The 22,126-nt window shown below is 35.2% G+C and overlaps 1 protein-coding gene across 8 annotated transcripts in view; it reads right to left on the bottom strand.

Moving 5' to 3' along the window:
• Positions 1-22,126, bottom strand: part of C3H4orf33 (chromosome 3 C4orf33 homolog) — a 134,052-nt gene that overhangs the window by 111,004 nt on the left and 922 nt on the right. For 3 of the 8 annotated variants that reach the window (XR_011501914.1, XR_011501915.1, XR_006525625.2), the window contains exons 2-8: positions 21,932-22,000; positions 19,275-19,490; positions 13,955-14,144; positions 10,592-10,652; positions 8,222-8,273; positions 7,908-8,107; positions 5,126-5,280 (exon numbers count right to left, since the gene is read on the bottom strand). Coding sequence is in view for 5 of the 8 variants with exons in the window: in XM_070504749.1 (XP_070360850.1) it covers positions 5,175-5,280; positions 7,908-8,107; positions 8,222-8,273; positions 10,592-10,652; positions 13,955-14,135 (600 nt within the window). In the remaining 3 variants the exon portion in view is untranslated. Of the gene's footprint in view, positions 1-2,923; positions 5,281-7,907; positions 8,108-8,221; positions 8,274-10,591; positions 10,653-13,954; positions 14,145-19,274; positions 19,491-21,931; positions 22,001-22,126 lie in introns of those variants that run through there. The other 5 variants (XM_070504749.1, XM_044767238.2, XM_044767240.2 and 2 more) reach the window with 5 other exon arrangements.

The following is a 22,126-nucleotide window of genomic DNA, read 5'->3' as shown; positions in this document are numbered from 1 at the left end:
AAAGACAGGAGTAGTTATCCACTGACTCTCATGCCTCCTTAGTCAAGAGTTGCCCCATGGGATGTTAGCTCCCTCACACATCCAGGGAAGTTTAAGTATGATGTTGACACAAATAATTCATAATAAGTCTCTAAATCAAAATTGGGGTGAGTTTATTATATGAGCTAGTTTTGAGGACTATAGTCCAGGATAAAATGACCTTCCTTCACCAAGAAAGGAAGAACTCTGAAGAAGTGACGAACACAGCGTGGTTATATACCATCTTGGAACAAGAAACATACATGACATATGCCAGGAATATCTCTTTTACTACTGTCACAAAATGCTTTGCTAGCACAGCAGGTCAGTGGTCACAAGATGAGCACAGTAGGTCAGTAATTAATCTTTAGTTTCTGGGAAGAAATGCTTATCTAAAAAGAAATGCCGATATTGGTGGGGGAGGTACATACATCCCTATCTTTAAGGGCATCATTCTTGGCTTTGGGACATTGCAAACGTTTAAAGCAGATGTACAATGCATGCTTGGTAGGCCACATCAAGACCTTCTGGAAAAACAAGGCCATGTTGAATTAGTTTTAAATCAAGTGGCTTCCTCATATACCACAATATATATTAACTTTTCTTATTGCTTTTCATTTATTCACCAATGAGAATGGCTAAATGGGTTCCTGCAGGTGTTCCACAGAGCTGAGATGGAAGCATAGCCCTGGGGCAGGAAGCAATAGATAGCAGTGCAGCTGAGGAAAGGTGCTGTCAGTGTGCTGAGTGCAACTGGCTGCTGGAGTAAAATGTTAGGCTGAGAGGATGGGAGATGGGTCAGAAGAGCTTTCTAATGTACAGTGGGATAAGTGCTCTGATAAAGCAATGTTAAAATACTATGGAAACTTAAATGGGAAAGAGAAGATGATCCTTGGACTTTTGAGACGTAAGTAGAAGTGTTGAGGGCTTACCATAATGGTTTCACCACTTGTACCCTTTCTTTTTTTAAATATCAGATTAACTATATTCATCATCTTCAGCCTCAAAAGCCTAACATCTTAAAAAGAAGGAGGAAAAAAACCTAAGTAATTTTTCTCTGGCAAAATTTTTTTAACGTCAAAAAAAGTATTTGGGGACTAAAGATAAAAAGTGTATTTCCCCCTGGACTGTGACTTACACTTTACTGGAGCTGAGAGAAAGCATGCGAAAGCACCTCAAAAAATACACACACTGTGCAATCTATTTAAGTGGTGAGAAGAGGGAATCTGCATGATACTGTAGTGAACAATTCAAAACACAGCAAGGAAATGCATTCGTGCATACATTAAACAAAGGAATGATTATTCTTTCATGGTCCTGAAGGTGAAAAACAAATTTGAAACAGCTATTACAAACACCCACTCTCAAATACTAAGTTTCTATAGAGTAAATTGTTTCTATCTTACTAATGGACAAATTTTCCAAAATTCTGTGGTTGAAGTGCATGTATCTTTCAAAAGAAAATGTGTATATGTGTTTTTTGCTTGCTTGTTATTGGAAGAAGGCAAACATTTCTTATTTAGATAAAAGAAAGTTAAGAGATGTTTTAAAAACATCTAAATAGACAAAAAGAAGATACATGTTAGGTTTTAGGAGGCTCACAACATTCAAATTCAATATTTTATATGGTTGTGATTGTATCTAGAATATCTGTGCTTTACTTTTCCCTCATAAACAGTTATGATTTATAGCTGAACCTGTGACTTAGAATGATGGATTCACTTCTCAAATCAGGATACTCTAAATATATCTCTTTTTTTGGATAGTTTTATACGCACTCATAAAGTTATTTCAGGTAATTTATAAATAAACCATCCAAGATTATTTGAAATATGCCTTTCCTATCCAAAACTGGCATATCGTTACCAAATCAAATTAGTTAGCTGCTATTATCAATTTTTAAAATATTTTTTGAATTTATCTAGGAGGCCTAACACCGCCACCATGGCATGTTGTCATGAAGATACTGACAGTGCTTTCTGTAACAGTCAGCATTTATCTTACGCCAGCTCTCTTTTCAGACAACATATTTAATAAATGAAAAGAATTAGTTGATAAGCCATATTTAACTAGCATTAGTGATTGTTCAATGGAATATAAACTTGACGTTAACTCCATTTAATTTTCAGCTTATAACAGTATTTTATTAAGGTATAATTTACATATAATAAAATCACAAATCTTAAATATACAGCTTGGGGAATGTTGAAAAATGTATGCAGCTACATAACCATCAGCCAGATCAAGATACAAAACATTTCAACCCACCCCAGAAAACTCCCTCATGCCCCTTTTCCAGGTAAATTGAATCCCCTCCCCTCACCCAGAGCAATCACTGTTCTGAGATCTCACTATAGCCTAGTTTTGCCTAAACTGGACTCACATAAAAATAATTATACATCATGCTGTATCTGGTTTATTTTGCTCAACGTAATGCTTTTAAAATTTGTCTAGGTTGCTGCATGTATCAGTAGTCCATTCTTTTTTGTGAGTAGTCTTCCATTGTCTGACTATATATCACAGTTTCTCTATCCATTCTCCCATGGATGGAAATTTGATTGTTTACAGTTTTTTGTTGTTACGTATAAAGCTGCTTGGAACATTCATTTCTCTTGAGTAGATACCTAAGTAGGAAACTGTTGAATCACAGGGTAGGTGTGTATTTAACTTTATCAGAAATTTTCAGTTTTCCAAAGCAGTTGTACTATTTTACATTCCTACTCTCGGAGTATAAACATTCCACTTACTCCACAATCTCATTAATGCTTGACATTGTCAGTCTTCTTCAATTTTAGCCACATAGCCATTGTGTGTAATTTGTAATTTCAGTCATTTAGTGGTATCTTGTTGTGGTTCTAATTTACATTTCCTTGGTGATAAGTGAGGGTGAAAGCCTTTCTATATACTTATTGGCCTTTCATGTATTTTCCTCTGTGAAGCGTCTGTTCAAGTCTTTTGCTCCTTACTTGGCTTGTCCTTTTCTTAGCGATTTGTAGGAGTTCTTTAAATATTCTGGGTAATAGTCCCTTGTCAGATACTTGTATTTTCAATCTTTTATCCCAATCTTTGGATTGCCTCTTCACTTTCTTAATGGCAGATTTGGATGAAAAGAAATTTTTATTTTTGATGAAATCCAATTTCTCACCTTTTTTCTTTTTTAGTTAATGCTTTTATGCTCTATTTAAAAAAACTCTTGGGGTCAGCCCTGTGGCATAGTGCTTAAGTTTGGCATGTTCCCTTTGGCTGATCCCAGGTGAGGACTTACAGCGCTCATCAGCCATGCTGTGGCGGCAACCCACATATAAAGTAGAGGAAGATTAGCACAGATGTTAGCTCAGGGCAAACCTTCTCCAGGAAGAAAAAAATCTTTGTCTACCTCAGATTGTGAAGATTTTCTCCTAGAACTTTTTTCATTTCACCAGTCACATTTAGGTTAATTTTTCTATAGGTTGTGAGGTAGGCGTCAAGGCTCATTTTTCTTTTCATGTTTTTCCAGTTATTCCAACTCCACTTGCTGAAAAGACAGTCCTTTCCCTTTTTAAATGCATTAGCACCTTTGTCAAAAATCAATTGACTGTAATACAGTTTTCTTTCTGATTTCTCTATTTTATTCTATTGATATATTTGTACAAATCTATGCCAAGGTCACATTGTCTTCATTACTGAAGCTTAATAAGCCTTGAAGTGAGGTAGTAAAAGTCCTTCAACTTTGCAATTTTTCAAAATTGTTTTGGCTATTTGAGATCCTTTGCATTTCCATATAAAATTTGAATCAGCTTGTCAGTTTCTACTCAAAAAAGCCTGTTGAGATTTTTAACTGGGATTGCATTGAATCTACAGATGAATCTGGGGAAATAAATTAGGCAGCTCATTTTCTCTGTATAAAGAAGTGTAGAGGGAGGCAGTCCAGGTATGATACAGTATTACTCTAGCATGCTGTTTGGAACCCAGGCTCCTTTGTCTTGCTGCTCTGCTATCCCTCGGTTGTCTCTTCATTAACACAGCGTAGCTAGTATGTTACCTCAGGTATCAATTCTGCAATTCAGGGAAAAGGAAGGGGGAGGGCAAAGGACCAAAGGTGTATGCCAGCTGAGTCTTTCATCTTTAAAGCATCTTTTTTCAAAGCCCCACCTAACACTGTATGCTTACATCTCATTGACTTGAACTGTTTTATAGTGTCATTTCTATCTGCAAAGGAGTCTGGGAAAATGTACTTTTTGAGCATAGCTCCCAAAAATTCAAGGTTTTTTAATAAAGTAGAGGAGAAAGTATATTGTTGGGTAGGCAACTAGGTATCTGTATGAGTAATAAAGGTTCTTCTTCCACAAGAATGCTAATCTCTGAGTTAAGAATGCTGGTGAAGGAGCAGGTTTGTGGAGGCATTCAGAGATGATCTATCTACTAGATGGCTTCAAGCTCTGAACTATATTATAACAGAGAATTTGAAAATTCTAGACCAGGAATATTTGATGTTTACAAAATAAAATAAAAATATTTTTATATCTTGTTTAACAGCATTAAGAAAATGTCATTTATTTATAAATAAAAGCAGAACCTGTTGCTCAAATTCAAGACTATTTCATTCCATTTCCTTCTACAGAGTAAAAATAGTTGTAAGACTGAAAAAACTGCTGGTTAAATAACACATGTATCCTAATAATTCCTTAACAGAAGTAGATGTCCTGTTCAACTGAAATAGGTCATTGTTTTCTACACATTTCAAGAATGGACAGAAGATTCCAAGAAAGGAATTATCGTATATTACATGGAGTTCAAAAATGCACAAATAAGATGTTCCAGTCTCAGGCTGGTTGAAGTTTAGGTATGTGGAAAGAGAAATAATGATTTTGGTTGACAGAGTCAGGGATATTTGGGGTGATGATAATGCAGGGCATACAGCAGAATTCATTGCCATGAGGGCTCCTAGACTAAGTGAATCTGAGAAACATTTTAACTTTGTAGATAAAATCATCTACAAACTTTACATTTTCTTGTTATATACAATTTGCCACAGAGGTACTATATTTTTACTGACCTCTATGAAATTATTTGTTGTTGAAATGTGTTCATGGTATCTTGAAAAAGACTATACTTATCATTGGTTTACCTTAAAAGATATAGAGAAGAAATGTTTGATATAGTCATCTACTACACTCCTATATATCAGGTTTCTCTCTTAGCCACAGGTCTGATTCGGGTTGTTTCCATTCTTCTCCAAGCAGTGTGTTAAAATTGAAAGGCTTGAAGTATTCCAAACGATGGCTATATGCAAAGAAAAAGAAGGTGGGAATTGAAATGAATTATGCATTTGTGAAACAGTTGTCCTGAAGGGCTATTTATTTTGGCACATCTGTGATACAACGTTCTATTTTAAGAATACCAAAGGTAAGATGTATTCTATCTGTACAATTTTCTCACTCTATCAAACATTGAGCTCTGAAAACTTTCACTCACATCTCAAAGCGCTCTCCTTTCAATTCTGCCAATAGCTCCCCCACAGCTGAGGAGAGAAATAAAACTCAAGCCTCGAAACCTGATTCATTCCATCTAGCCTTAAACAAATCATATTGCACTCTTATAGATGTTAAAGATCTCATAGGTATTTTATATTTGACCTTTGATATAATTTATATCAGTCATATAAACAATTGTTTTAAAAAGTTTCAGCTTCATAAATTAGAAGATAGACTCCTCTGGCAAAGCAAGGGAGGTTAGTAAAAGACTGTTAATCCTAGTTCTTTCCTTTGTTTTAAGACTTCACTTAAATTCATTTTTGTTAACACATTATAAACAAAAGAAATCAAATACAGAGGTGATCCATAATAATTTTAGTACTTATTTTGATAAAATGCATTTAGGCTTTCAAACATAAGTACATAGATTGCATTTCTTTTTTTTTATTGGCATAACATGGTTAATAATATTACATAAATTTCAGATGCACATCACTATACTTTGACTTCTATATACACTACATCGTGTTCACCACTCACAGTGTAGTTTCCATCTGTCACTCTACAAATATCCCCCTTTACCCCTTTCACTCCACTCCAACCTCTTTCCCCTCTAGTAACCATTGATGTGAAAGATTAAAAAAAAAAAACAGAAAAACTCTCATAGGTACCTAGTTCTTTTCCTTCCAGGAAAACCATTTAACTATTATGAAGCTTTCTGTTTTGGCTTAATAAGGAGAGAAATGCTCAGCTAACCTGCTGCAGTGGAACTCAATTTGGTAGGAAATCTCTCCACCCTGGCTCCGCCCTGGCCAATGGTAGAATGTACTTGGGTAAGCCTCCCAGAACACATGAATGAGGAACTTGAATACAGGAAGGCATTAGCTGGTGAAGAGCCACAGAAACAAGCTGTCTTGAAATGAGGGCCCTGAGTAAGTTTGATTGTAGATTCCTGTCCCATTCTGCCCACGTGCCCAGGCTGAACCAGTTATGGAGTCACAACTGTCAATCCCAGATGAAGAGGTTAAGGACACAGTGAAGGAAAAGATAAAAGAAGGGAGAAAGAGGATAGCAGAAAGGGTCAGGACTGGGGAGAAGAGCACAGGGAAAAGTGTGTCAGGCAGAATAAAGGAATAGGCTACAAGTGAGGAAGGCAAAGCAGAGTGAAGTAAGAGCATGACAGGAAGGAGAAGGCTGGCAGGGAGAGGAAGGACAGTGTAGCACTTTCTAAGGAGAAAAAGGCAGGAAAGTCAGTCTACCATGGTGCAAAGCCCACTAGGACGTCTCTGTCAGGTTCTTCTAAACACGCAGACTCACCAGACTATCTTGGCCACACCGAATACAATCAAAGAGGTACAGGGCAGGAATCTCAGTTTGCCCCAGGACAGCACCTGGCTCTCCTCCCTCAGGGAGGAGTGTTTGCAGCAGTCCATGGAGCAGTCACAAGGCTGGCCAGGAGTTATATTCTCCTTAGATGGCAGCTTCAAGTGCAAAGAGATAGGACTCGAAATGGGAAAGTGTAGGACATACCTTGACTTAGATACCTGCTGCCCCATAGGAGCGAGTATCTCCTGTAATAACTCCATAGGTATAGCTTCCAGGGTCCCCCAGGGAACACCATTGTTAAAGGGAAATCCCAAAGCTGTTCTGTCCCCACCAGGTATTTCTAGTTTATTCATAACTCCTCTCAGTCCAGATGCAATTTACCAATTAGGGGTCATTTTTATCATAAGCAATCTTGCCTAGAAATATAGTTGACATTTTTACGCTTATGAAGTTACCAGGGGAAGAGAGCTAGAGAGTTAACTGAAGTCCAGATTCGCAAGCAGCAGGGGAAAGGAGTTATTAACCCTTCCTCAGGCAAGGAATCATGGATGCCTCTGGCCATCTAGCTCTGAAAGGGATCATAATAAGTTTGCAACCATACTTCTACATCAGCTGTTGCAACACTCACTAAGCAAGTCTTTTCTCACACCACTATGGCAATAGAAGTGCTCTACCGACAGGAGTGAGACAGACTACATCTGTCAGGTATTTACTGAGAACCATCAGGGAGCAGAGGACTCTACTAGGTGCTTGCACACATATGTCTTCTTTGATCAAAAAATGTTACTACTGGGGTCAACCCAGTTGCGTAGTGGTTAAGTTCCCACACTCTGCTTTGGTGGCCTGGGGTTCATAGGTTCAGATCCTGGGCACAGACCTACATACCACTTATCGAACCACGCTGTGGCAGGTGTCCCACATATAAAATAGAGGAAGATGAGCACAGATGTTAGCTCAGGGCCAATCTTCCTCAGCAAAAAGAGGAGAATTGGCACTGGATGTCAACTCACGGCTAACCTTCCTCACCAAAAAAAAGGTTACTTCTGCTCTACAAAGAATTTCCAAAAAACTCTTATAGTTGGAACATATCTTCATTGATTTTCTACTTACAAATCAGGTTTTTGTCCTTGTTGCAGCTCATGCTGAGGTACAGGGTAAAGAGCCTCATAGCTTCTTTTATCACTAGATCCATGAATTGCAAATGAATTGAATTTTGTCACATTTGGTGGAAAATAGGTCCAAGGAAGATAAGCTCTGCCTTCCCATTTTGTCTCTCCTCTGGATACTCTGAATGACAGAGAAAGTTCTTGCTACAGATACAACATGTGAAACACAAAAGGTAAATTCAGGTTTATACTTTGAACATTATACATATATATATCTTGCATACTTAAAGATATTGTCTCATATTTCCATTTACTTACTTTCCACACATTTCTTCTTCCAGAGAGTAAAAGCACCAAATGCTGTCCATGGCTGTCAAAATTAAAATTCCTCATGAGTGTTTGAAAGAAACAAACGTTATTTTCTTCACTATCTTTCATATCTGCAATGAGTGTGCTTGTAACTAAATTTCCAAATAATTAAAAGATGTGATATGACTATTGGATAATTATAAGGAGAGGTAGTATGTCTGGTTACTTAGAAATGATATCTTTGAGTTTACCATTTTCCAGATGACTGCAGTCAAATACATAAAACTATATATGTTCAGATTGCTTTTTATACTTCATTTGGTTAGATGAGGCAAAGTATGAAAAAGAGGCAGGGGGATATTACGGTATTTGGAGTTCATAATAAAACCAGTTTTCAAAAACTAAAGTACCCTAAAGGAAGCTGGCACCAATTTCCAAGTCTGAATCCAACAACTTCACTACAGGTTATTTCTGTAAGAAAACTGTCTTGAAGCTCATTAGGAAGATAGAAAATAAAAATACAGATTGTCTAAAACTAGTCAACAGGCTGAAGACTGTCCTTGATCTGTCTGCCTCTTGTGTTTTCCTGCTTTCTACCATTAGTTCAGACACCAATGTCACATTTCAAAGAGAAACACAATATATCCTCAAAAGGGAATTCTAAGAGATTATAACTGGAATTAGCCAGGTCAGTAAGAATCAAAGGATTTCAAGTAGTTACATGAAGCAAATTTGCTGTCTCTGGAAAAGACTATCTCGAAACATTTCTACACAGATGGTCTGCTGTGAGCTTTTCAGGGAGGATTTCCTTCAGTAACTATACTAACAGAACACAAGGATTCTTTTCCAGTTAAAAGTTCTCTGCTTATTTTTATCACTATTATGCAACTTTAAGAATATCCTAGAAGGAATAAAAGTTCTTGCAAATTAAAACAACAATATTCTTCATGTTGCTTTCCCAGAGGTTAACTGTCACAGGAGATGATTGCCTGAAGCAAAACTGTAATTCTTGATTATTACCTGTCCTTATATATATGAAACCAAACTATTCAGGACTTTTTTTAACTTTTGTAATTTATCAATTTTATACATAGGGTTATTATATAATTTCTTAACGAAAGAGAATCTAATTCTCCTATTCATCTAGTGCTAAGTCATCACTTTATAAAAAGAAACTCTTATCATCTAATAACATTAAAACTAAGGATGAAACTCCAGAATTCTAGCAGATCCAAGTTCTTGACTGTCTTCAAGACAAGTTATAAACCTATTTGCCTTAGCTTTCTCACCTGTGTGGTGAAAACAATCACACAATAGTTGAAATTTTATCACCTCACATGACAGTTTGTGAAAATTCATATTTTTCAATAAAATATTTTGCCATATTAGTTGAAAGGTAATACACAAAGATATATAATTATTATTCTGAAAAATATAATTGCAAACAGCTACATCTTCCACTCTAAGGTTAGCAAGAAATCAAAATCAGGGAAAGAAAATCATACATAAAATCTTGTTTAAATCAGTTGTTTGGGACGCTCTGCCCAGCCTACAAAGGGACAAAGGCTACTGGATACTAGATACTGAGAGGTATTTAAATGCCATTTAAAATGAATAATGGCAAATAAAGAAATATTTCCTTATTAAATGTTTCACTAATTTAAAATGCTATAATTTAGATAACAGGTGGGCATAAATTCACTTTTTCAGATCTACAGGAAAAAATTGCAAACCAGGTAAAGAGGGTCCCCAAGGGACTGGTTAAATTTGAACAAAGAGAGTCCAAGGTTAATATTTTTGATGAATCTAGGAAAAGCCACATGTGATTTAGTTTTTATCCCCGGCACAGAACACAAAGTGACAAAGGATACACTCAATAAGTACATGATGAATAAAGGAAGGAATACATGAATACATAATTACATATATATAAAATTAAAGTTTAATATAGTCATTAAAAAATCCCCTAAAATAAACATTTTCATAAACTAGTTCAATTCTTTATATCTACATGTATCCTTTTATTTCTGAATAGCTAATATATAATAATGGAAATTTATAGAGTAAATAATAAGAGTTTATATTTTATAATTATTTTTAATTCTGCAAAGAAAAATTATCTTCAGATTTATTAGAGAACGACCTACATTAGTAAATTGAAAATAATAACATAATATTTTCAAACATTTATAATATATATTCTGAATTACACATATACTTGAAAATAAGGAATTACATATAATTCAGATTAATTCATATTAGAAATCCTCCTAGTTAGTTGGAATTAGTGAGCTTTTACTATGACCATATGATTTCTAACTAGAAAGTAATGTGTTCAAGTTATGCAGTAACGAGTTAGAAAAGATACTTTATACTTACGGACAAAGTTCAACTTCTAAATACTGTTTGGTTAGGTCATTCAAGAAAAATGCTTCCACAACTTTTGAAAACAGAGATATGACATATTAAGAAATTTAATTTTTCTTCAAAAATAAATAATTTGTTTATTACTTTAGAATATAAAATGAGTTAACTCATTATTTTTAATTATAACTCTATCACCAATAGAAAAGGGAAAAAGAAAATAAATACACATTGCCTGGAAGAAGAAATAAATAGAAAACATATCATCAATTTTTTCCCATACCAGATGGCAATAAATTTAAAATATTAATAAAGCCTAGTGCTGGTGAGGTTGTAAAGAAACGAACATTATCACACAGACTTTGAGCCAGTTGTATTCTTCTAAGAATTCATCCTAAGGAAATAATCAGACAACTGGGAAAAGAAGTTAGCATAATGCGATTCATCAAAAATTGCTCAAAAACTGGAAATGAGCTAAATGGTTATCTCCTATTATATAGGAGAGCTGTTAAGTAAATTATAGAATTTATCTATTTCATGCAACAGAATATAATACAGTCATTAAAATCAAATATACAATTAGATATTTTCTGATATAAGAAGACACCCATGATATTTGGTGAGTAGGCTGCAGAGCAATAATCAAATTTACCTGAAATAAAAATATCCATGTGTGCCTGTGCCTGAATGTCTGCAAAATGTGCACAAAAATGTTATGACTGGTTATCTCTGATAGGTGGAATGCAGCTAAGTGATTTTTCTTTTCTTTATAATTTCCTGGAATTTTCTGAGCATATGTCATTTAAAAAATTGTTTAATTATGAAAGTAATACATGTTTCTTATAAATGATTAAAACAATACAAACATACATGAAGTAAAAAGTCCATCTTTTTCTTCCCACTTTACTCTAAAACCTGTCTTTTGCTCTATAGCCTGTCCTTTTTCTGTCCTTCTACAATCTATTTTACCTGCTCAGATTTTTAAAAAATAAATAAGGAATCATACTTCCCTACAACCTGCTTTTTTCACAAAAAAGCTTTCCAGCATATAGATACTCAAATATTTTTAATAACTGCATAGTATTCTTCTATGGAATGTCATAATTTATTCACGTAATCCTCTATTGATAGACATTTAGGTTGTTTCCAGCTTTCCATGTTATTTTTATAATAAAATATCCAAGATATAGATATAGTTCCATCAACAATTCAGAGTCTTATTGTCCCTTTCTAAGTCTTTTACCTAAACAAATTAGAATTGTCTTCTGTGATGGTTAATTTTGTTTGTCATCTTGGCCATGGTAGCCAGATATCTGTTCAAACATTATTCTAGATATTTCTGTGAAGTTATTTTTTAAATGAGATTAACATTTAAATCAGTAGACGTTTAGTAAAGGAGATTACTCTCCATATTGTGGCTGGGTCTCATCCAATCAATTGAAGACCTTAAGAGGAAAATGACTGACCTTCCCTTAGCATGAAGGAATTTTGCCAGCAGACAACCTTCAGATTCAAACTGAAGTGTCAGCTCTTCCCTAGGTGTCCAGCCTGCTAATCTATCCTTCAGATTTTGGACTTGCCAGCCTCCACAACTGCATGAGCCAATTCCTCAGAATAAATCTCCCTCTCTTTCTCTACACACACACATACACACACACATGTTCTATTGGTCCTGTTTCTCTGGAGAACCCTAACACATCTTCTGGTTACTATTTTCCAGCTCCATTTTGAAAGATGAGTTGGAAATGGGTGAAGAAGAATTATGGAAAGGGCATTCTAGGGCGAGAGAGTAGTGTAATCAAAGGCACAAGGCTAGGAAATATTGTGGCTTATTTAAAGAACTACAAGCAGTTCAGTCTCACTAAGCAAACCTTTCAACGCAGAAAGAAGTGATGCTGGAAAGCGAATAAGGGCCAGGTCACGGAAAATCTTATAGAGATCTTACTAAGACAGGTAAAATTTCTCCTGAGAGGACAGAGAGCCTGAGAAGGTTTTTAAGTAGCTGAACGACCAGTTAAAATTTTTATTTTAGATAGATCACTCTGGCTTCCAAGTGAAGAATGGACTTAAGGTCAAGAAGACTATTTAGGAGGCTCTGACCCAGCCCAGGTAAAAGATGATGAAGGCCTAATCTATGGCAGGGATGGTGGGGATGAAGAGGAGCTACCAAATTAGAGAAACATTTAGGAGGTGAAGCTGGTAGGACTTAGTAAATAAATCCACGTATGAAGAGTGAGAGAGAGGGATATCTTGGAAAGATCTCACATTTCTTTATTTGGTGATCTGAAGTATTATAGGGCCACTAATTGAGACTGGGCAGTTAGGAAAAGAAGCACGTTTTATGAGAGTAGTGCATGAGTTGAGTTTAGGACTTGAGTCTCTTGTCTGTAGCACCTCCAGTAGATAAGTCATACTGGTATATGTACACCAGTAGAAAGCTGGTATATACAGCTACTGTATCAATAAAAGACAACATATGTTTAACATACGATAAATTAGTACTGACAAAATGTATGATATACAGATGGTTTAGAGAAAGCAGATGTTAGTATGGACTAGAAGAATCATCAAGAGTTTCTTTGAAGAAATGAAACCTGAATCAGACCTTGAACTATGTGCATTAGAGTCAGGGAGAATAGAATGAGAGAAGGTCCATGGGTGAGAATATGCATGGACAGTAAGATCATTAGCCTTTCACGAAGTCAAGAGTTTTTGGTTGGCTATGATAGCCCAATTCATGAGTACCTTGAAAGATTACAGAAAGGGTTTGAACTTTTTGTGAGGGATAGCAATGGTTTGTGATCTGGGGAATGGCAACACAAAGAGTATTTCAAAAAGATAATGTTTGGTAGCTTAATTAGGATACTTTAGAAGGGGATCATATAGCAAACCCGAAACAGTGTAATTTCATGGCATGCGTTTCAGCTGTCATTTTATATGTGAGATTACTTTCCAGTATAAAATAAAAACTACATTTCATGTTGAAGTTGATGGTGTTTCTATAATAAGTAAAACACCCCAAAACTTCCATAAGGAAGGTTTATAAGGTTAAAGTGGCAATTTGAAGATACTTAAAGACAAAACAGGATGGCTGAACTCTTCTTAAAATAGGTAACAAAAGTAAAGGAAGGAAATATGGCAGTAATTTAAAAATCTGGATTTGCAATTGCCATTTTTCACTGTTCTAGTTATATAAGTTGAAGACACATAGGTAATGGTGAAAAAGTCAGAATGAGAGATTGGTAGGAAGTATCAGAAACTGCACATGTCAGTTGCTCAGAAGCACTCACTTCCTTACAGCAAGATAAAATAATAGTTCCATGAGAGGTTATTATAAAAAGATTTATGTTTGCAATAAAATACAGTCCTTCCACTTACCTTCATAATTCCACAGTTCATTGAAAGGCTTTCCTGGTTCTCCAAGTGGAGCTGGAGGATCATTGAAAAATGGAGCACTAACTTCCATCGTCACTCCTCTGTCACCTGGATTTAGTCTGACAAACACTGGCTCATGCTTCACTGGAAAACCATCCCAAGTGTGTTCAATTTTAAAATCCATCTGAAGACGCTAAAGGAAAAAGACATATTAAAACGAGCTCTTTTAACAATATACAACTGTTTCCTTTAGGTAGAAATGAAATGAAAATTTCTATGCCAAATAGCAGGCAGGAAGGCAGCAGAGTGACAAGAACACAGTTCTGAGAGGCCATTTGTGTTATGGCAAGTCACAGACACTGAGTTCTGTTGTAAAATAGGTAGTTGGATCCCAAAGGCTTTAAGAGTTTAAGTCTAGATTCAGCTTGAGTTACCTTGTAAAGAGTGTATCAAAATCATTTTTTAAAACCTTGTAATTAAGTCCATGGTAGAAATTATTCATGTACTTAACAACTATGAGCACTATGAGTTTATATGTCATCTTTGTATTTTACTGTAAAATGTGCAGGTGTCTGAATTACTGGATCTCCTGTGAATCAAGATTTTTATAATAATTTGATTTAAAAAAAAAAACCTCTATAAATCAGCAGATGCATGGCTGTTAACACCTGTTCTTTTGGCTAAAACTCTTTTCTCTTGGGGATGGGAGTAGGGGGGCTACAGACATTGAAGGTTAGAAGAATTTAATACTGTCTTCTTTGGTCTCAGAGTTAAGATTTTCTTAGCATTTTCAATTTTTGATATTTCAAGTGTTAAATGACCATTTTCTTGGTTAATCCCTTCTCTCCAATTGAAAAATGGAAACAGAATCTGCTATCATTTAAACTTTAAGATAGACTATCTTTGACACAAGCAGTATTTGCATTTTAAATTGCTTCTCTAAGGATTAAATGGAAGGACATAGTATTATATTAATAAAATCACATTTTTGTTGAACACTATGGATCAGGCATTTTATAAACATTATTTCATTTAATTTCACAACAAACTTGCAGGAGAACTATTATTATCCTCACTACAAATGAAGAAACAGACTTGTCCAAGGTCACATGGCTGACAAATCAAGAAACTGAACCAATTGTAGCCATGTTTTTCCAGATGAAGATATTTCAGGAATCTGCAAGAAGATGAAAAACTTATTTCAGGAGTAGTGGATTCCTCAAATTATACTAGGTCCTTATGTCTTGTCCAGAGGATAATCTTGATTAGTAAATGATGGTATTTCCAGACTGTAACTTCCCTTATCTAAAGTCTTTAAATGCATTCCCTTGCTTCATATGTGATTTTTTACTGCAAGTAATAGAGTTATTAAATTTTGAATCAATCTATTTCAATGAATATGTACTGAGTACCTACTATCTGCCAAGCATCAGGAGAACCGAATATATAAGCTCTGTGTCACATAGGAATCCTAGATCTCTGAAAATCTTTTTCTAAAGCATGTAGTTTTTTCCTAATTTTCACTACATGCTAATAAATTTTAGTAGATAACCTCCAAAATTAAAAAGTACTTCTGGGGGCTGGCCCCGTGGCCGAGTGGTTAAGTTCGCACGCTCCACTGCAGGCAGCCCAGTGTTTTGTTGGTTCAAATCCTGGGCGTGGACATGGCACTGCTCATCAACCCATGCTGAGGCAGTGTCCCACATGCCACAACTAGAAGGACCCACAAAGAAGAATATACAACTATGTACTGGGGGGCTTTGGGGAGAAAAAGGAAAAAAATAAAATCTTAAAAAAAAAAGTACTTCTGATATTGCAAGCTATTTGCAACTAATAGTATTTTAGAAGAGGGTATGTTCAGCAATTTATAATTCTTCATTATTGAAATAAGCTCAGTGAGTGATAAGACTGCATAAACTGATTATGACTTACATAGAATTTAGTCCTTATTTATATGGAATAAAATACTTCAATAATAATTTTTCAAGACTCATTCTTCAAAAATAAACGTATAAGGCTCTACCCCAAATTTTGGTACTAGTAAGTATGCTCTTGCAGTGTATAGGAAGAAATAAGAATAAATCAAGATGTTAGAAATGCTGATTAAATTTGATTCTGACACCAATATGCTGAGAGAATATGCTACTCTCCTAACATGAAACTTCAGAATTCTTAACAATCCTGGCAAAATATAGCTCAGTGACTAGGAAGTTTTGGCAGATTCATTCATTCTCCACACAACCACCATATCTGCAGAAATGCTGCACACATTAAAGGGATCCCTATCCTACTCAGTGGGTTTCCGTCAAGGAATTTTCAACTTCTAGCTCTTTCAGGCAATCATCTCTATGTCTAAATGGAATTAAACTGTATTTAGTGACGTGCTCCTAAAAGTAGCCTGTCACTTCCATGCACACATGGGTCTCATGGTCAGAGTGAGGTGTACTTTACAGGTTTCAAATTACTTCAAAATGTAATCTTACCTGGAAGATAAGAAGAAATAATAGATAAAAGCAGAGCTATTCTTGTTAAGAGCACAAGAAAGTGGTACCTCCAGTGTTTCTACTGGTTCCTTCTGCCTTTTCCCCTAAGATTTCTTTGAAAATCACTGCAAGAAATGCTAACTAAAATTCCACCAGCAGGGAGGAGTGCCACGGCTGACGTGTCCAAGGGTAGAATATAATTTTGTCTTTAACTGCATAAATGACTTTAGCTTCTTATCAGAATGACACATTTGTTAATCTGCTTAAAGAACACTTATGTCAATCTAAGTATGCATAACATTTACAACAAAATTAATCTAAAATGTATAGTCCTACCCACTACTTTACAATCTAATCTAAAGATAACATGGACCCAGAGACAATCGATTCTCCTTTCAACTCCCTAGGGAAATTTAGGACTGTCTCCTGGGGCTTAACCCCCACCACCTCTCAATTTCTTTGTTTGCACATGTGCTCATATGAAATAGAGACAATTCAATTGTCAGTGTCCTTCACGACCTGGGCTAGTGTGCATCCCTGAAGCACTCCACTACCTGTCACTCTCTATTACGGGTGCACTCCGTTTTGATTCACAGCACTTAGACTTCATGACATATTTGCTTATTGTCTCCCTGTCCCCAAGTAGAATGCCTGTAAGTAACAGGAACTCATTACTTATTTGTTGAGTGAATAATTGTTCTAGTCTCTGGATCTAAAATTTCATGATACTAAGGTTTTCTGCAGGAGAAATCAACCATGTCAATGGTATCATTATCTCATTCAACACTATATACCAAAACAATGGCAAATAAGTAAGATGATATATTCTAGCTAGAAATTTCTTTTCAATTTAGTTTACCAAAGGTTTATTAGCCACGTACTTTGCTTCAGGCACCACACCAGGTTCTGGGGAAATAAAGCACAAGGAGTTTATGGGGAGTTGAGGATGATTCTCAGGTAGCAAATCAGCCAGGTGGTATGTTGCTAACTAACCAAGTCCGTTATCAATTGGTTCATTTTGATGTCCAATTTAATAAAGTTGGATCCCTACACCAAACTAAGTTTTAATGAATCAAAGATTTCAACATATCAATCAAATCATATAAGAACAAGAAAGAAAAAAAAGGATTTTTTTTAAAAAGATGATCTTCTCGTAGAAAAGCCTTTTAAAATATAACTCCAAACCCAGAAGACATAAAAGAAAAGATCGATACATTTGGCTACATAAAAATAACAAAATTAAAAGCAGAAGTCTGCCTACCCCCACGAAAAAAAGACCACCATTACAAAATCAAAAGATAGTCTGGGAAAAAATATCTGCAACTCATATTTCAGACAAATAAATAATTCTTTAATGTTTAAAGGGCTCCTAGAAATCAGTAAGGAAAAGACCAACATCCCAACAGAAAAATGGACAAAAATATGAACAGCCAGTTGACAGAAAGAAAATGCAAAATGTTCAACCTCACTTACAGTGATAGAAATGCAAACTAAAACAACAACAAACTCTTATTCTTTACTCAGATTGCCAAGGATCAGAAAGCTTGACAACATGCTATGATAACAAGGACGCTGAGAAACAAGCACATTTTGCTACTGGAACACAACTGGCACAGCCTCAGTCAAGAGCAATCCCTCAATACTTATCAAAGTAGAAAATGCAAATATCCTGTGACTCAACAATTCTAGTTCTAGGAGTTATTATACCTGCACATGTTCAAAATGACGTTAAGTATAAAGATTTCACTGCAACATTGTTTAGAATAACAAAATATTTTAAGCAACTTAAATACTCAGTAGAGTACTGGTAAAGAAACTATGCTATATCATACAGTGAAATACTACATAGCTGTTAAAAAGAGTGGGGTAGCTCTATATATACATCTAAAATAAATTAAGTGAAAAAAAGCAAGGTGCAAAAAGTATGGATTTACTTCATAAAAACGAAGACTATTTGCATATGTATACACTATTTCAGGAAGCATATACAAGAAACCACTGGTTGCAGTGGTCACCTCTCTGGAAGGAATTACCTTCCTGAAATAGGGGAGGAAGGGAGACTTACTTTTAACAGTATCTTTTTTTTTTTTTATCTATTTGAACTTTATACTATGATAAATAAGCACTACTACTCAAAAATAAATGAATAATTTAAAAATATTTTTTAAAGTCCAATTTAAGCCCGAGTCTCTTAAAGACTATGATGATCACCTCTTCTCTTCTTTGTATTATATATGGTGTGTTTCTAAAAAGTCAGAATAAATATTAGGAATATTATTGAAGGAATATATTCATTCGAAGTGATCACCATTAGAACGTACATTGGTAATCTGTATTTTTTTCACATTTTAACCTCTACTCTTCAAGTTACTCTTTCATCAAAAAAAGTCAAAAAATAATTTTTAAATTATTTTCATTGCTTTACCTGTACTATGGAAAGACCTTTAAAAGGAAATGAAGGAAGAAAAAGGAGACAGAACCCGGGAGCATTAAGAGGCTAGCAAAGGAAAGAAATTCCACAAAGGTTACAAGAAGAAAGTTATGGAAAAGGTGTTTTCACAACAAAATGTTTTGCAAGGAAAATGTCCAAATTCCTCTATTCATGAAATTTTCTTTAGTTTCTCTACAAGAATTATTTCTTTTCAGTTTGCACCTTCCCTCCACCCCTACCCATTTACATGAGAAACGGAGAAATGAGGAAGTCAGCCTAAAAGTGACAGTAAATGCGCCAGCAGAAGCAGGCAGCTGAAAAGTAAGTTACCAAAGAAAAACCTAACGACATAACTGGGCAAAGGTGCAAGGAATGAGAGGGAAGAAAGCAGAACAAGAAGAGAACACACCGAGAATATCTGCTCAGTCCAACGCTCGCTGGCTCCTTTCCGCTGAGGTCACCGAGAGGGCTCAGCCTTAGGCTCCGCCCAGCTGCCCACACATTCTCGGGGAGGGACTTAGACTGCAGCAGACACGCCTGATATTTCTGGGAAAGAGAAATTTTGAAGGACCACCGATGAGCATCTGAAGACTTTTAATCATTCCTCTGAAGTTTGAGCGGTTTTCTAGAAGGAGAATGAAGGGTAACTCAGCAATATAAATACTGTCCAACAATTTGAAAATGAACTGTAAATCCTAAAGATTACAATAGAACATGTATAACAATAATTCAATCAAGGCAACTAAAGGCTATCTGGCTAGATAAGCAAAAAGTATAAATTATATTACTCTAGCTGTAAATAATATTATCCTAGCTGCAAATTATATTCTGCTACTGGGAGGCACACACATGGTGGTTAATGATTGTGACATTGGGACCAGAGTGCCTAGATTCAAATCCCAATTCAGGCACTTTCCAACTGTGCTCATCAGCCAGTCATTGTAAAAAGGATTTTAAAATATCACCTACCCCAGAAGATTTTTGTGAGGATTAAATGAGTTAATGTATATATACAGCATTTAGAACAGTACCTGGCACATAGTATTTAAAAAAAGATTAGCTCTTATTATTAAAGTATATATATTTGCCTAAAAATAAATTCTCTGTTTAAATTAAATTAAAACATTATAATTACATGTGTCCAAAGTGGTCTTCTTATAGGAAACTAGACTACGAGACAGGATAGTCTAACCCTTGAGATCGCAGAATTAGGTTAAGTGTTCTAGAGATATACAACATGGTTCTGGTTGGTTTGGTCTTAAGTATCCTGGCAGTTTCAGCATTTATCCACCTATTTTCCTTCATTTAGTGTCTCTTTCACCCAAGACAGCAGGGACTAATCATTTTTGTACAGGATTAGATGTAAATTCATGAGATAATCATGAGTAAAGTTTTAAGCTTCTCAAGAAAAGGTAATAATTTACAGAACTACAATATTTCCAAATAGAATCACTCTGTATTTTGGTTGCCGGGGATTTCCAAAATTTCTATAGGATCTGTGGGTTTAATTCAGCAAGGAGTAACTGCACCTGAACTTCAGAGCTACTTTGGGAATAGTGTGCATATCCTACATGTTTAAGTAAAGTCACCATCATTTTCTTCCGATATGCAAGAGCAGATATTACACTGGTGTGTTGCCATTATTCAAATATTTTCAGGTAAAGTATTAAGCTAAGCCACATGAAAATGCAGAAAATCGGTAATTTCACATGGTTCAGCCTAAATATATTCTGCTTATAACATACTTTTTAAAACTTCCTTGGGGGAAAAACAGCTCTTGCGTTTGTTTTACCAAAACAATTATTTTTGTTTTATAAAAATCATTTTTGATGGGAGAGAGAAATGGGGAATTGTTGTTCAATAGGTATAGAGTTTGTCATGCAAGATGAAAGAGTTCTAGAGATCTGCTGTACAACAATGTGTATATGGTTAACAATGCTGTTTTGTACACTTAAAAATTTAATAGAGTGGATTTCATGTGTGTTTTTTTACTACAAAAATTATAGCAATAAAAAACATAAGCTTAAAAACAGAGTTCTAATTTCTAATTTCCAGGCCATACTCTTGACTGGTAAAATAAACATAATTATTAAGAGTTTTTAAAAATCACTTTTTTATGGCATTTAATTACATCAGAGAACGTTAAGTACAGTTTTGGCCCTAGCTTAAATTTTCAACTTCATATTCTTCATGATGCTTTCCACATAGTAGTCGGTGCTCAATGTCACTTTATTGAAGAAATTCATTTTAGTGAAATCTATCAGTTTTCAAGGGTTTTCTTTATTGCAGAAATATACTTAATATAAAAAACATGAAATAGTAGCTAGAGAAGGGTTAAATACAGACTAAGACTTTTTTCTCTCACTTCTCATTCCTTGTACTCAATTACACTAATAGATACTTTCCATGCACATTCACTGAATTCTTAAATTAATTTCCTTCATCAAATATTGAATGAGTCCTTATTGTGTTCCAGGTATTATGATGGAGCCTGGAGACATACTACAAAAACAACATGATGGAGATGCAGGAAGAAGCATGAAGTTAGTACTAAGGAAGCACCTACCTTGGGGGAGTGGATAGAGAACACAAGGGAAGCTGTAAAATGGAGAAATACTAGAGGGGACACTTTAAGGATAAGTGGAATCATAACAATTTTGCTTTTTAAAGATGAAAATTATTTTGAAAATATTCCATGAAATTCAAAAATTCCACCAGTAAAATCTTGGAACCCAAAAAACACCCAAGCCCAAAAACTACAGTTTGTATTGAACCTGACCGTATAAGCCAAATAATTCAAGTACAGAGATAAAAATTCCAATTTCAGATATTTAAGTTATGCAATGCAAAGACCACTCATCATTTATATCTAGAAGGTACTCTTTGCTTTTGCCAACACCAATATATCTTATCAACTTTTAGTGTAAATGTTAAGTTTATAACTACTTGTTCAATGCTAAGTTAAATCATAATACGACAATACACAAGGTTCAAGCGTAGAAGCAGCTACAAGTAAGTCCCTGGGGAGTTGTGGAGACGTTCATGAAGAAAAAGTCATATACTGACCTTGGAAAAATAGTTGGAGCTTGCACACTCAACTTTTCCTTCCAAGTTTTTGTGTTAACTTCACGGCCACTAAAAACCAGATCAAATTCAATCTTCACTGACTCAAAGCTAAATTAAACTTTTTTTAGTGGTTATTAGATATACCTCCATGTGTAACAGCCAGTCTTTAGAGGAAGGGACCATCTCACACTTCAT

The sequence above is a fragment of the Equus asinus genome, chromosome 3 (genome assembly GCF_041296235.1).
Source record: "Equus asinus isolate D_3611 breed Donkey chromosome 3, EquAss-T2T_v2, whole genome shotgun sequence".
Taxonomy (NCBI): Eukaryota; Metazoa; Chordata; class Mammalia; order Perissodactyla; family Equidae; genus Equus; species Equus asinus.
The sequence above is the reverse complement of the archived record's forward strand: the minus strand, read 5'-3'. Positions and strand labels throughout refer to the sequence as shown.